Source organism: Gobius niger (assembly GCF_951799975.1).
Source record: "Gobius niger genome assembly, chromosome: 17".
NCBI classification, from domain to species: Eukaryota; Metazoa; Chordata; class Actinopteri; order Gobiiformes; family Gobiidae; genus Gobius; species Gobius niger.
The window spans coordinates 11986749-12001622 of record NC_136868.1 but is presented as its reverse complement, the minus strand read 5'-3'; the positions used below and the strand labels follow the sequence as shown (position 1 = coordinate 12001622).

Sequence of the window (14874 nt, the reverse complement as noted above, 5' to 3'; positions counted from 1 at the left end):
GCTAATGTAGGACTGGCTGACCAAGTTTAGAAAAATACTCTCTCATTGTGATTTTTGTTTGTGTAAGGCTAAACTAACACGAGAATCACCTGCGTCAGGAACAAACAGGGTCAAAACATCACAGGTTTTATACCGGAGTGGACAAAACCTTACCTTAATAATTGCATCTGATAATCTTGCAACTGTATTGTCCATGCACGACCAGCTGGAGTTGATTTGGTCAGAAACGTACTGTTTTTATTGGCTGCAAATGCTTGTGTATTGTATATTTTGGTTGCGCAGTCGGTCTGAATGTGGTTTACATAATAACATCGGGCCATTACACCGTGTTATGAAATGTGGGCTATTTAGGGGCTTAATCCAGCGCCGATTTCTATTCCCACTTCGGCCCGACAAAAATCCCATCATAATTTGACTGCAATCTTGTTTGTGTTTCTTGGCGACTCAAGAAAATACATTGCACCTTTTTATCTGGCTGCAGAGAAAGTTAAATTGTGTTTTTACAATATGATGTCAATTATGCAGTTGAAGTAGTTTTATCTGTAGGTTAGATGTTCAATTTGGAGACACACATTCTTTCGTCCCAGTGTTTGATTGTTTAAGTGTTTGCTAAGAGATTGGGTCAATGTTGTCACTACTACCTAAGGTTTCTTGACTTTGTTTATGCCACCCTCGGCCCCTTCCCGCTGTCGGCCTCTAGAGGGCAGGGTTTCCCTCTGACTCTCACTCACTGCAGCTCATTCCCACACTTAACGCTTACTCTGCAGAACCGATTGGGTGTTGACTTTTCAAATATGCAAATCTCAAACCCTGGCAATACATTTCCCCCCCCTTCTAAACTAGCATGATATGAAAACACACTGTACTTACTTGATACTCCTGCTTAGAGCGATATCTGCTTGAAGAACAATACACACCTTTGGACTTTACTTGACACTGTTTAGCGTTTTTTTACGATTTCCCTCCGTTTATAGCTGGACCAGGGTCACGTCAGGTCTGGCCACAGTCGAAAAGCTCATGCTGTATATTATTGTAGCTATGGCATGCTGACGTGAACAGTTAGCTAAAGCCCTGCGGCGCTTATGTGCGGTCGGCAAAGCTGCTTAACTTAAAACACAGTCAATTTGTGTTTTGTTCAGTCTATACGGCGTTTATGGTTCACAGAGTGAGGACAGAACAGTTATTGTAGCAACATGAAACATTGTGTATGTGAGGCGAACATTTACAGTGGCCTCTTTAAATACTGTAGGTGTTTTATTGTGAGTTCTTATTTCATTTTGAACTAGAAGTGCTGCCATTGTTATTTAATTATACTATTATGATAAGGCCCAAATTAAACATGTTGGAAAATGGAAATAAAAATGCGTAGCTAAGGTTTAATGATGTGGGGAAGAATATCCAGTCGAGATGTTTTTGGATGTACTGTCATTGGGAGTACGTTTGTTTGTTGTACGTTAGTATTGACACTAAAGTACTGCAAGAACATATTTCTGCACATGTTTGGAGAGGTCTATTAATGGGATGTTTTGCTGTTTGCTTAATCTCTTAACCCACACTTTCATGCTTTTTTTTCTCCAGTTCAGGTTTACCCAAATCTAAATGCTTCTTGACTGGAGTTTACAGCCTATAGGCCAGTGCCTCATTTGAAAGCTGAGACCTACAAATCTGATCTAAACTGATCTTTTTCCTTGCGCTGTTGCTGTGTTGTCGTCACTTTTTTTCACATTCTTTTTCATCTTATTTTTACCCGTTTCTGGCTGCTCTTTTGTTGCTTTTTTATGGCGTTTTTGTCACAATTTTGTCACTTTTTGTGTCGGTCTTGTCACATTTGATTGCTTTTTTCACTTGCTCTTTAGAGGCTTTTTGTCAGTTTTTTGTTGCCATGTTGTTGCTTTATCGTCACTTGTCTTTGCTCTTGTCTTTTTTCTCTCTTGAAGAAGCTTTTAGATTTGGGTGATGCCAAACTGAAGAGAATGTGCTCGGCGGGATTAAAGGAACAGGCCGCCGTTTTCCATACTGAGATATGTTCTTACCTCAGCTTAGACGAGTTGATGCGTACCTGTCTGGTCTTTGTGTGTGCCCTCAGTCACGCAACATGACAAAAGCTGTTGTTAGCATTTGGCCTCTCCCAGTATATTCCTATAGCTCCAAACGGCGGTGAAGTTAGAAGCTACCAAGCTCTTCCACGGGCACAAAGACCAGACAGATCGTCTCGTCTAAGCTCAGGTAAGAACATATCTCGGTATGGAAAAACTGCGGCCTATTCCTTTCCTTGAAGTGTAGCTGTCCTCAAAGCTCTTCTCTCTTTGCTCCACACAGTGCAGGGCCTTGATAACTGCTCGTCTCGATGTTGTCTCGTAATAACTTGTTGTAAATACTGCAGTGGTTTCGATGCTGTTTCTTTGGCACAGAACGCTGTCTTTGTCTGCGCTTCAAAGGACGATTAATTTAGTGTCCCCGGCCACAGAGATCAGCAGAGCGATGATTTTTTCAGGTGCTGAGCTTTTATTGGAGTCAGCAGCTCCTCATTCACAGCTATAGGATGTTTGGAATAGTTTGAGAGAACAACAGTCTGTACCCCACGTCCTGCCTCCATCACTGCAGTGTCGTCTTCTGTAGATTCACAATTACTTTAATATTACTTGGACATACTCAATCAGGCTGTTTCAAGAGCGAACTATGGGCTACATTTACCATTAACATTATGTATTATTTAGCTAAGATGAATGGATTTAAACATGGATTGGTATGGTTTTATTTCCAAATATATTTAAGTGTTTACAAAATCCATGAACATCCAAGCCATCCTGTGCAAGTGAGCGGACTAGAATGAATCAACAGCAATAAAAATAATTCTTTAGTTTTATTAGTATTATTGTTTGGCTGATTGTTAATTGTCAGAAAGCAGTGCACCGGTCCAACCTGTAGCTCAAGCTATTAAAGTAGGTCTTAACCTTTTCCAAGAGGCCGCCCAAAGGTTTACATTCCTCCCCGAGTTTGATGAGTCAAATTTGATTACTGCTGTTGCTAAACAACACCTCATATGTATCCACAAACCCGTCATATTTCTAAAGTGTTTTTCTTTTTGTGCACCAAGTACTTGAGTTAGAACATCCCGAGCATAATCAGGGCTGTGTACGGTTAATGATTTTAGCAGTACTTTAACTGTACTCTGTTGACGATACCTGAACAATGCTTTTTAAAATAAATATACCAAAATATTTGGCATCTAGAACCATAAAGCAGAATAAAAATGTCATGTTTTCCACAAAAGACTATTTCTTTTGGATTTGTATAATTTATTTGAGCTGAACCATCGAAGTAACTTTGTTAAGTGCTGTCCCTGGACCAAACGGGCATCATATTAGGCCCCTTTAGATATTTCTATCATAGTTTCTGACCCAGCCCTGATTAGTTGCCGTTAGCATTAGCATGCGCCGACTAGCTTTAGCGTGCTGTTGATAGCTGCGGCATTTTGCGTCGTGATCAAACACATGTTTAATTAGTTTAGTTAGTTAAAACTAACTCAGGGATTGAATCAGGTTCTTCTCTTCAAAATGATTTACAGCATACAGCAGGAAAGTTGGGTTTATAAAGTGGTGAGAGCCAAAACAGGTATTGGTTCAGTATCGGATATTTGTATTTTTCCCAGTATCGGCTCCGATATCCGATACCAGCATCAGATTGGTGCATCCCTTAACAGAAATACAACCTTCAACAAATTGATTGGATAAAATGAATAACATTGCAGATTTTCCACTTAATTTGCTTCTGTTGCCGAGGTGGAATGCTTTACAAATGTCTTTTTCTGAAACACTGAAGTGGCACGAGGAGCTTGAAGAACTGTGGAGGCGTAACAACAAGAGGAAACAAAAGAGGGAGAAACAAGGAGGTATCCGGGCGAGACTCACAGCTAAGCCACACATGCCATCTATCCCATCTAGTTTTCTGGGTAATGGATGTTCACTGGAGAATAAAACAGATTAGCTGCTAAGACTGTTGTGGAGCGGAGGGAGCTGCATTGGAGGAAGAGGAGGAGGGGGTGGAGCTGACCAGTGCAGGACACCACGCTCTGGAACAGGGACACACTCAGAAGTCGGTGCAAAGTTTCAGGATCAAAGCGGCTCAGGACTAACACCTGAACACATTCGTTGTACAATGACAAATAAAGCACTTACTTACTCATAAGTTCTGTAGCAATAGTGAGGAAGTTGGAGTCCCCTGCTGTACACATCATACTGTACACTTCAGGTACTACAAGTTGTTTGTCTGCCATATGCCTCTCATAACTTCCTCCTCTACCTCCCTAAATGCATGTACATTCTCACTGCAGTTACCACTCATTCTTGTGTTCCCAGTTGCTTTATGATAACCACTATCAGCGCACACAGACATGAAAAGTACAGCTGTCTGTGTTGCACTTTCCCTGCTCTTTCCTTCAGCTGTCGGGCCCCCTCCTCCGCGTCTGTGTCTTTAGTTGCTCCGATGGCACAGGAACACACAGGGAGCGCAGCGGGGCGGGGATCTGTGTGCGCCTCTGTTGTGATTGGCCGTTTGCCCCGTGCTTGCGTTATCTTACCGTAAAACATGTTCAAGTTCCACCCCAGATAGTGCCAAAAGCCCTGCGCCGCTCCCAGCTGCTAACATGAAAAAGAGCCATGCCTGTTGTTTTGTCGCCACGCGGCGCCACTGACAGGTAAAAGTTGTTGAAAGTGAAGTTTTGAAGCGTCGTCGCATGGGCTGAATACAGGTCAGTAGTGGGGCGAGGAAGCTGCTGCTCTGAGGAAGCAATGAAGACCTCAAATCGGAGGAGACAAGGCTCAGCAAGGAGACTTGGATTATTTCTAAACGTGAGGAAGTAGAAAGACGACATGGAGTTTCTCAAAAGCCTGGTACCAGCGTCTATGTCAGGAGAGACAGCTGTTGACCACCACCACCATCACCACCACAACGCCACCGGGCCGAAGGAGGCTGGACACAGGCTCATGCGGATGAAGAGGCTGGGCCTGCTGGCAATGGGGCACACCATAGAGGAGGATACACTGGAGCCGGTGGTGCAGGTGGATGTAAGGGCGCAAAGACGACCCTTTAGAGGTAAAGCCAAACATTATGTATCAGTATGAGCTGATTAACTGGCTTCATGTTGCAGCTTTTTCTAATTGCATAGATATATCGGCTCTATAAGATAAAGATAACTTTGTTGTGATTATAAGATCTGAAGCTTCCTATAATTATTAGACAGTTTGTTGCATAATAATGAACAGGCTACAGCAATAACAGCTTTGGTTCTCATGAAATTGCGCAACATTTGAGAGTAGAACAGTGTTGAACTTTACAATAATGGCTCCGAGCTAATTTCAATTCTGGCACTAAAGGTAACAGTGTGACTTAAGAGGTGGTAGAACCGACCTGCCTCCCCAGGCTTTGTTTGTGGTCATGTTGGACTTTGTAAGGGCCAATTTTAGGAATAACAAGACAGAGGAGAACAGAGATGCTCATTTAAGGTTTAGATTTCTTATAGCATTTTTAAAAACAAAATGACAGATGCTTCGTATTTTTTATGCTGATGTAAGATGATTTTATAGAGAAATTATTTAATGATTCATTATTTCAAAATACTGTCATTCTCCAATTCCCACAATGACATAACGGACATCACTCTTTATTTCCTTTTGCCAATTGATAGTTTTGTCTCCTATCAAATCACACTTTTGATATAATCGTTTATATCCATTACTAATGCTAGGCTTAAAGCATTTTCTTTCATTTCATTTACAAACTAATAACTATTTCAAAAATCTATGTGAAAAGCTGAACTGTAAGCGCTGCCTTTTAAGTAGAGTGTGCTCTGGATTCAGGATTGTGTTTGGTCAAAATAGGACGCGATTTATTTGCAGTTCATGCATGATTAATTGCTTAAGTTGTCCTTTGAATAATTATGGGGTGTGGAGCTAAAATGTGTACTTTGACAGCCCTATTTATATCAAGACATTTAGGACGTCATTCAATGTTGTTCACTTTTTCCAATATGTTGTTCGTCTTATGACACACTGTCTCTTAATGTAAAGACTTTGTTCTACGATGTCTCTCCAATCACGTAGCGACAGGGAGTCTCTTTTTGCTTGTGTGTCTTTCGATGAGTTGGTTACTTATGTCAGTGTTTGGTCCCTCAAACACCTTCATCAAACGTTCACGCTGTACCCCAATGACAAGCACCTGCAGAGCGGCGTTGACAGACTTCCAAGAATGTTTTAGGAAGAAATGGCCCAGTTCATGGATTGGCATGACCACACAATGCAGTGAAAGTACCAGCACAGCACTTTTAATAGCTGAGATCTAATTTATGCACAGCAGTGGGCAAAACTGCACTCTGAAGTCATCATACTTTATAGAGCATATGCAGGTTATAGTTGCCATTATTACACTTATTGATTCAGTTTACATTAGGTTTTAAAGTCAAGACAGTTAGTTTGCAATACTTTGAAAAGCTGTGTAATTTGTTCATGGCTGAAATTCAAACCTAGTGTGTTTTCTGCCAACGCCACAGGGCTGATTTCTTATAAACAGCTCATTGCTGAGTGCTAGCTTCACTAAAGAAGGTTCGTATTTTAGCTTTTGCACATATTGCCTAAAAGTAACCATTTATAGAAGCTGCTGAATTAAGCTTCTTTACTTACAGTCAGAAATAACCCGAGCCGAGTAAGGAGTGTTTTCTTAGAAACTGATGAAGATTGAGACACAGTGTGGCAGATGGCAGCTGTGACCAGGGGCTTGATTTTTATGGTTTCGCTGAAGTGGATTTTGTTGGACAAAGGTGAACGTCTGTGCAGATTATACATTGTTGCTACTTGTTGGAGAAACTTAAAGATACAGAAACATCATGGGGTAATTTTTGTGATTGACTGATGACCTGTGATGTGAGTGCAGTGTTTTGATCTCAAGGACTTGTCATGCTTTTTAAAGGATGTGTTTGATGATGAAGTGTTTGGTTGAGGTTTTGCAGGAGACGTGTCCACATATGCACCGGGCGTGTGCAGGTGATACAGTTAGCTTCAGCCCAACACTGGTGGATTTCTGCGCCGCTGCCTGTCGGAGCACGCTATTGTGTGTTTGCTCATGGCTAAAGCACGACTGCCGGGCTCTCCCTTCCTGTAAACTCAACAAATATAATGACTAATCAATTCTAAGGATCCTATTTTATTATTTGCAATGGGGCCACACAATTGACAATTGAATTGGAGCTGCAATGAAGTTTAGAGCTAACTATTTCTAAATGCTCATGACTCTCGTCTTAGTTTAGCAGTTCATGTTTAAAATGTGGACGGTGAACTGAATATTTAAAAAGTAAAATCACAATAAATGTTTTCCCCCCTAAATCCTACAGCCAAGCTTCTAATAAACTCGCTGAGGCTTTTGCACTGAACGCAGACCCGCGTGTGTTGATATTAACCATAACTTTCTTCAGAACAGCTCAGATCATTGTTTTCTTTCCTCTCTTTCTTCCCAACTTTAGGAAACTTCCGCCATATTAGAAAGCCCTCCTTCTTTTCACATCCTGCTGCTGTCGGGGTCAGGGGTCACGCTGGTGAGTTATGTAACTGGAGCAGAGGTGTGAGTGCCCTACTGTAGGTCAGGTATGAAGAAGAGAGGAGTTGGAGTGTAACAAGACATGCATTCTTCCCGTAATGAAGAGATGGTGGTTTTAAGTATTTTCTGTTGCTTGGTCAGTTCAGTTTAGAGCTTACTTTGTCGCATCTTTTGTTTTTTTTCCCACCTATTATCAAACTGTTAAATCAGAATGTTGTGTTATATATGATTGAGCGATCTGTGGTCAATATTACACATTTGGTTTAGTATTGTGTCACAAGCTACAGTATGTGAATCAATATTTTTATATATTTTTTGCTCTGTGAAGCGCCCTGGGCACCATTCGGGTGTTGTAAGGTGCTATAAATATACATTTTGATTTGATTTGATATTGTAAAAAACTTGAATTTTTTTACTTATAGTGAGAGGGGCGAGTTGATTGAGATACAAGAATAAAAGATTCAAAACTATTATTTATTTTCCTCTTTGCCGTTTTGCAAGATATCATTAAAATAGGATAAATAACATACTAAACATTACGTGTCAAATATAATGATCTTGATTTCAAAATGAAACTTTCTAATCTTTGGGGCTCTGCTGGATCCCTTTGAAGATGCTCTCCAAGATGATGACAAATATCAGATTAGGCTCAAGTATGATTAATTATTACAAAACCACATTTTAAAAATCTGCAAAAAGAGCTTTGACACAAGGGTGATTTTTCGCACATTTTTGTTTAACAAAATGCATTGTTCTGACCCGTAGGTTGCTCTGCTTTGTGAATACGACACCGTTGCTGTAGTACCTCCATATGTGGCCGGCAAAACAAGCTAGTTTTCCATTAGAATGCATTGCACTTTACACACGCAGGCTTTACAGTAAACAGCTTGGTTTTCATAAGGAACATTTTAGAAATCTCGTATACTAATGAGGGCCGGACTTTGATTGAAAGGCCCTTAGAGCTAGTGGCGCGGCTACGACGCCCCTCGGGGGCCGAGTCTACAGAGAAGATCCCGCCCTTATGCCCTTTTTAGGAACATGCTGCGTCAGAGCAGGGTAGGAGGAGTCTGTGAATCAGCCATGATTTTCCTTTCTAACGTGGTCATTATGGTAAATGGTGGAGGAGTGAGCAGAAGCTGTCTATTAATTCTACAGTCTATGGTTCTGACACATTGATAATAAACATAAAAACAAACAGGGCTTTTATTTTTTCCGCCTGTCTCTGTTGGAGGAATCTGCTTCTGTCATGTTACCAGTGGAACCTCTCCCTCAGCTGTGGGCCACTCCCTGCTGCAGAACTGGCAGAGCCTGAGTTGGCTTTTGAGGTGGTTACTGTTTTCTTTCTCTCATTTGTCTTCGTTGGCACTCAGAGATGGCAGCTCATTACTGGATAAAGCCGACTGTTTGGGAGAGGCCACAGTCGGGCAGTATTTGGTTAATGGGTGCAGCACTGATGTTTACATGTCAGTGTTGTCAGGAACCTATGTGGAATGATCAGGGTTAATAAGTTGCCATTTGTAGGATGTGTGTCAACGGATCCATGATTTCTTTATAGAGTTGACTATAGTTACTTTATCAAGATACCGCTCATGCATCCTGTTTTGTTTTGCAGAATAATACACAATTTCCCACCTCAATACCTAAAGAGTACCTGAGTATTATTTTCTCTCCCAATATTTGTCCACAGTCTCCATTTCCTCAAATGTGTCACATCATATTTTTTGTATTGCAATATTGTTACTGTCTTCACATACTGTCTTCGTCATGCCTGTCAAAAAACATTTCAATCTTTGCAGCTTCATGCAGATTCTTGCTTTGCACGAGCCTTGACTCAATGCTCTGTTAAAGTTGACAAAACTCGTAGACATTTAATTTGAAGATGTGCTTTGACTAATGAGCTGACCTTTTAGTGCCTGCGATAAGCGTCTTAATTCAGAGTTGCTTAGTTTGCTGCAGAGCCGTTCCAGCGGGACGCAGACTTCAGCGTGACTCTTCCAAAAATGAGTTCCACCTTTTGAGAACAAGCACTGTTCATTTTCAGCCTGGTGCAGGAGAAAGCCTTTGAAGCAATCTGCCACAGAGCACAAACTCTGCTGAAGTTTCCCGAAGAAAAAAAAGTGCTTACAGAGGCGGCTTGAATGTGCAGAATTAGTGACGGATGATTGGGATGCCAGGATTTATTGATTTCACAATAAACTGTGATTAGATTATGAAATTCATTTGTAGAATTCCTGTAAAGTATTATACTTGGCGTGAGTCAATGAATCCCAAGACTCCCGTTTTACAGCACATAATCACTGTCACTGCGGTCACTATGATTGTTTTATGTTTGTTGCATCAAGGTGAACTCTTGGATATGGCCATGACCTCTTTGTGTGTCTGTCACTGGCGTGGACTTGGTTGTGTACTTCGCTCACTCCTCTGCGTTGGATGCAGATGTGTCCTCCGCGGCTCAGTCTCAGGAGGAGGTCAGGGATTGGATTACAGCTCGATCGATTATTGTTCCCACTCTGCCCTTCAGAGCGGCCTGGGACAGGAAATGCATCCTCCAGGCTCCATGTCTGCAGCGCTGCTCCTCGGCTGTCAGTCAGAGCCGTGAGTTTGTGAATGGCGTCTGCTGCTCACCTTCATGTTGCTTTTTAATGGAGTTCATTCGATCAGAGCTCTTCGTTCCAGGAAGTGCTCTAATCATGTTTGTTTGAAGTCCTGGACTTGCGTCAGTACCGTCAGACAATAGCTCTCACTGACCACCTCCGAACTGATGTTGACTGTAATTCCTGCGCATTCCTCAAACAATAAGCCTGTTTGGCACTAAACAGTCTGCATACTGGCTTTGTCCTGTGGTATGACAACTCTTCAGTCAAGGCTCAAGCGTAAACAAAAAATGTTTATAGAAAGCAAACATCATCCTCTAACTTTATACTGTACAAAGGCCAAATGTCACAGGTTCACATCACCAACAATGAAGACATGGCTTTCACTGCCAAACACATCCAATCAATGATGTTATTTGTTTTAGAATATTGAAATGTACATTGACATTTTTATACCCTTGGTGAGTTGTCATGTAACTGCTGTTTCCTTGTTTACGTGTGGAGCCTCCTCGTACAGCAGCGGCCCTGCCCTGACAAAGCTTGTGCTTGTGCCCTGTTTATTTGCAGTGAGCGCTCCTGGTTTTGCATAACTTGTGTTGTGGAGACATGTGACAGAGATAGAATGAGGGCGAGAGAGACAAGAAGACTGAACCGAAGGAAGACAAAAGGACATTTGTGCATAGCCCCTCACAGTGTTGTGTTAATAAACCTAATCTGTGCTTGGTTACAAATGACTTGGAGAGTCACGCGCCTCTGTATTTTGGTGGAGCACAGAAGATAAGCCGTGTGTCTCATATTAAAACACCAGCTCTTTCTCTGAGTCCTCGCAGCTTGTGGACAAAGCCATGATGTAATGCCCATGACTCCACTGGGTGTGAACTGAGTTTAGCAAATACACAAGAATCCTCTGTGATGAAACCAGAGGGCAGTATGTGCACCTGACGGACATGAGGCTGACACAAATGAGTACATATGTACATGTTGTATGTACTCAGTTAGGCACAAATGTACAGTGCTGAACTTCTGTTCTTTTTGTGTGAGTTTTGTCTTTCTTATGGTCTTTGTTGCATCCTCCCTTTCCTTCCTCGTGCTACTGCAGTTGGGATGACGCATCAGTATTACTGAGGAGCTTGCAGGAAGTGTGGTTTTGATAGGCCAGCAGAGGCAGCACAGTAGCGGCTCTGACATGCGTATGCATTGCTGAACGGCAGCCAGGGAACACTCGCAGCATTTTGATGACATCACCGCCCCCTCACTCACTGCTGCTGTCTGTGTTTGCTGTTGGGACACGCTCCCTCAGTGGAGAGAGAGGCATCAGGAGGAGAGACGAGGCTGAGAGGAGGGGCTGTTCTGAGCGAATGGGGAGTGAGAGAGTACCGAGGGGCGGGGGAGTGGACAGCGCTAGCGGGCTAGGACTGGCACACACAGGAGCGCAGGGAGAGGGAATATTGCTGTGTTGTTGAGACTTCTGTTGTCAACTGTTTTGCTGCTAATTTCTCCCAGAAAAGGAGAAAGTTGCACTTCACTTTGGCCGATGTGGACTGTTTAGTGCTGTGGCCATGAGGGACTCTGTGGACTGGCTCGTGGTCAGCAGGCGCCGCTTTGGTGGAATACTTCTTTAAGTGTCCGGGCCATGCTCTTCCTCCTCTGCCTCCTCTTCCTCAGTGCAGCTCAGGGAGCAGGTGGAGCCGACAGCAGTGCCGGTGTGTGATGCACCTGTGGAGGCCAGAGCAGGCAGAGACCACTGACCAGAGGAGACTTCTGAGTGGAATGAGTGGCTTTCCCAAAATATTCCCAACTGTAGTCCTGTGAAACTTGTGCCTTCAGTGAAGCCGAACTTTGTAGCAGCAATGCTGAGCCTGCAGGACTCGGTCTTCTTTGAGATCAGCATCAAATCTCTGCTGAAGTCCTGGAGCAGCAGCTGTGAGTACCTCACACGTGTTTACATACCTCACAGGGTCCTGACTTATCTGCCAGACTGCAGAGATGCACATGCCTCCATGTGATGCCTGCGTTAAGATACGTTATCGCCTTTGAAGGAGCTGCTCATTAATGCACTTCTCAAACTGATTGTGTTGGGTCCATGTTTAGACGGTGCTGATTCAAGTGGCAGACGATCCAAAAGGCAGCTTTGCTTTTTCTGCTGTAAAATCTGATCATGACCAAACAAGCCTTAAGTTTTGTAATAACTATAAACTGTGTAACATGCTGTTTTAGTGACTGTTTCTCTTGTTGTATTGAGTCATTATGCTGCAGAAACAACTGAACACAGCTGTTAAAGTTGGCCGTTTGCTTTGGAGCTATAATACTCTTCATTCTCAGAGGATGACTTTGTCCTGAGCCAAGCAGCCAGCGCTTGGGTTTGATTGGCAGACAAACTTTGCGTTTTCATCACAGCCCATTGCAGCGTTTTGCATTTAGAAGAAACCGAAATCACATTGTTCATCCTCATGTAGAATTCTGTCCAATGACTAAGTGCTGAGACTTAGATTTGTACATGTTACCAGTGCAGCCTTCTATGATGCTCATTACTCTCAGGTTTCACTGGTTCATGGTCAACAGAGAAAATACAAATCCATTTTCTGAGCTGCACTCACCGTCTCCATCGCCGCGTTTCCTCCCACTTCTCAAACCTCCTCTGTTCCCCTCGGAGCGGCTAATGTTTCTGATATTGATCCGTCTTCTGGTTCCCGCCTATTATTAGCCCCCGCTTTACATCAGAAACTCTGAAGGTGCAGCTCTGTGCCTTTCTCAAAAGTGGCACAGCGGTTTGACCTGCCCCACCACTGGAGCTCATTCATCACTGATGAACTGATCTGCTCAAAGTTCATCGAGCCACAAAGAAGGGAGAGGGGGGTTTAGCTAAAATGCTAAAAGTGACTGTTATTATGACAACTTTTATACTAAATCTATGTGGCAGATTGTGTGGCTCTAACTCAATGTCTACCTACGCAGAGCATGTTTTCAAACACATTTAGTAATCTCATTTGCATTTCATTTGTTTAATCCACGTCAAAAGTAAAAACCAACATTAGCCCCCGGTCTTTGCCTGGCTCTGGTTGCCGAGCAACCTTGTTGTATCCACAAGACTCCAGGAAGTGTTGGTGCCAAATGAGGAGAGAGTTCCCGCTCTGGACTACTGTTAACTGTGTCCTCCCATAATTTAGGATACACAGCAGGATAAGGAGGACACACTCAGTCTATTGCAGTAAACCAAATGTTTTCAGATGCTAATAAGGCTGCACGATGTTGTCAAAAAAACTAATAGGGATTTTTCTGACATGTACTGTATTGAAATTACACATTTTAACACATCCAGGAGCTTTACATACAAGAATCATGCATTTCAGAACATGTTTGTAGAGGTCTGGTTACCTGCTTTTACACATTAAGACCCCAAATTATTCTGATTGTAGAGAGCATTATGTCAACAACATATTTGTAGCCCATTCAAACGGCAATTAATAGAGGAGTGGTAGATGTTAATATCCTTGTTTTGTATTTGGGAGTATAATGATGAACTAGTACAAACTTGTCAAAGCAGTGCATGTTGAGACACAGTGGCAGAGTTGTTTTTTACTCCAATGCACATAAAGCATTGGCTGGGATTCTATTGTCTTTAGTAAAAAAGTGTCCCGTTCGCGGCGGTGCATTCCTGACCCTGTGCGGTTGATTGTCCCGTCGTTGTCCTGACCGGGGGGGCAGGGGCAGGAGCGATGCTTTCGGGGGAGGCCTTTTGTTTTTACTGTGTCGAGGTGGAGCTGCTGTAACAGTTGTGTAATGCTGCTTTGCTTTGTTTCTTTGGCCCCAAACTTGAACTCTCTCCGCGGGGTCTCTCAAAGCCACTCACATCTCGGGGAAGCAGTTGTTCTAATCGCTGGAAGTCATCCTGGGGCTAAGCAAGGACAATGAGGCTACTGTACTCCGCCATGTGATTTTAATTGCACCAAATATAAACAATGCGGCGACTCAGCTCGTCAATAAAAGCTCAGAAATGCCTTGAATCTCGGCCTGTGTTGAACATGGTTGCTATTTGACTATTATTTGTATTACATTGTATCAAATTAATAGTCAAGGCCTCCAACAGCTCCTCATTTTTACATGTTGGCAAAGCAAGCTTAAAGATTTGAATGAATGGATTTGAATTTCAGAAAAGACGGTGACCTCAGGCTGACGGCTGAGTCACCACTGTCTCTGTGAGGGACTTAAAATGGTCACTGTCCAAATTTCCAGGGTGTTATGTTTAAGGGAAGTTGGTTCATGGAAAGATTAGAGCAGTTTACTATATATTGCGCATTTGCTAACCCAGTACTGCCAAACATTAGGATTTAGGAAGGACTTTTTGTCATTAAGAATAGATTATATTACTATGTATTCCTCATAATGTCAATGATCCTCTTTTTCCTCAGTATTTTCATTCTTAACAGAACCCTCAATGTGCTGGAGTGTCAGAACTATTAACACATTTTTCAACACAATATTGGCACTCATTTGGCTTCCGTGCTGTGACATCACTGGCATACCCTTTATGTTGAAGCTGATGATAGTTCTGATCCTCTGGTAGAATTTGCCTGTGACACTGCACATGATGTCAACTGTTTTTTTTAGTTGATATCCCTGTAATTACTCGACCTACTCACAGAAAAAAAGAAACTGGCAGAAAGAAAGGTTAGTCTTAAAAAGGAATGGCACA

General features: G+C 42.5%; 1 protein-coding gene across 7 annotated transcripts in view; it reads left to right on the top strand.

Moving 5' to 3' along the window:
* The first annotated feature begins 4546 nt into the window (after nt 1-4546).
* fryl (furry homolog, like) overlaps nt 4547-14874 on the top strand; it is a 67483-nt gene continuing 57155 nt past the window's right edge. For 2 of the 7 annotated variants that reach the window (XM_079574837.1, XM_079574836.1), the window contains exon 1: nt 4603-5094. In XM_079574837.1, coding sequence (XP_079430963.1) covers nt 4872-5094 — 223 coding nt within the window. In that variant the 5' untranslated portion in view covers nt 4603-4871. Of the gene's footprint in view, nt 5095-11586; nt 12105-14874 lie in introns of those variants that run through there. The other 5 variants (XM_079574840.1, XM_079574839.1, XM_079574835.1 and 2 more) reach the window with 4 other exon arrangements.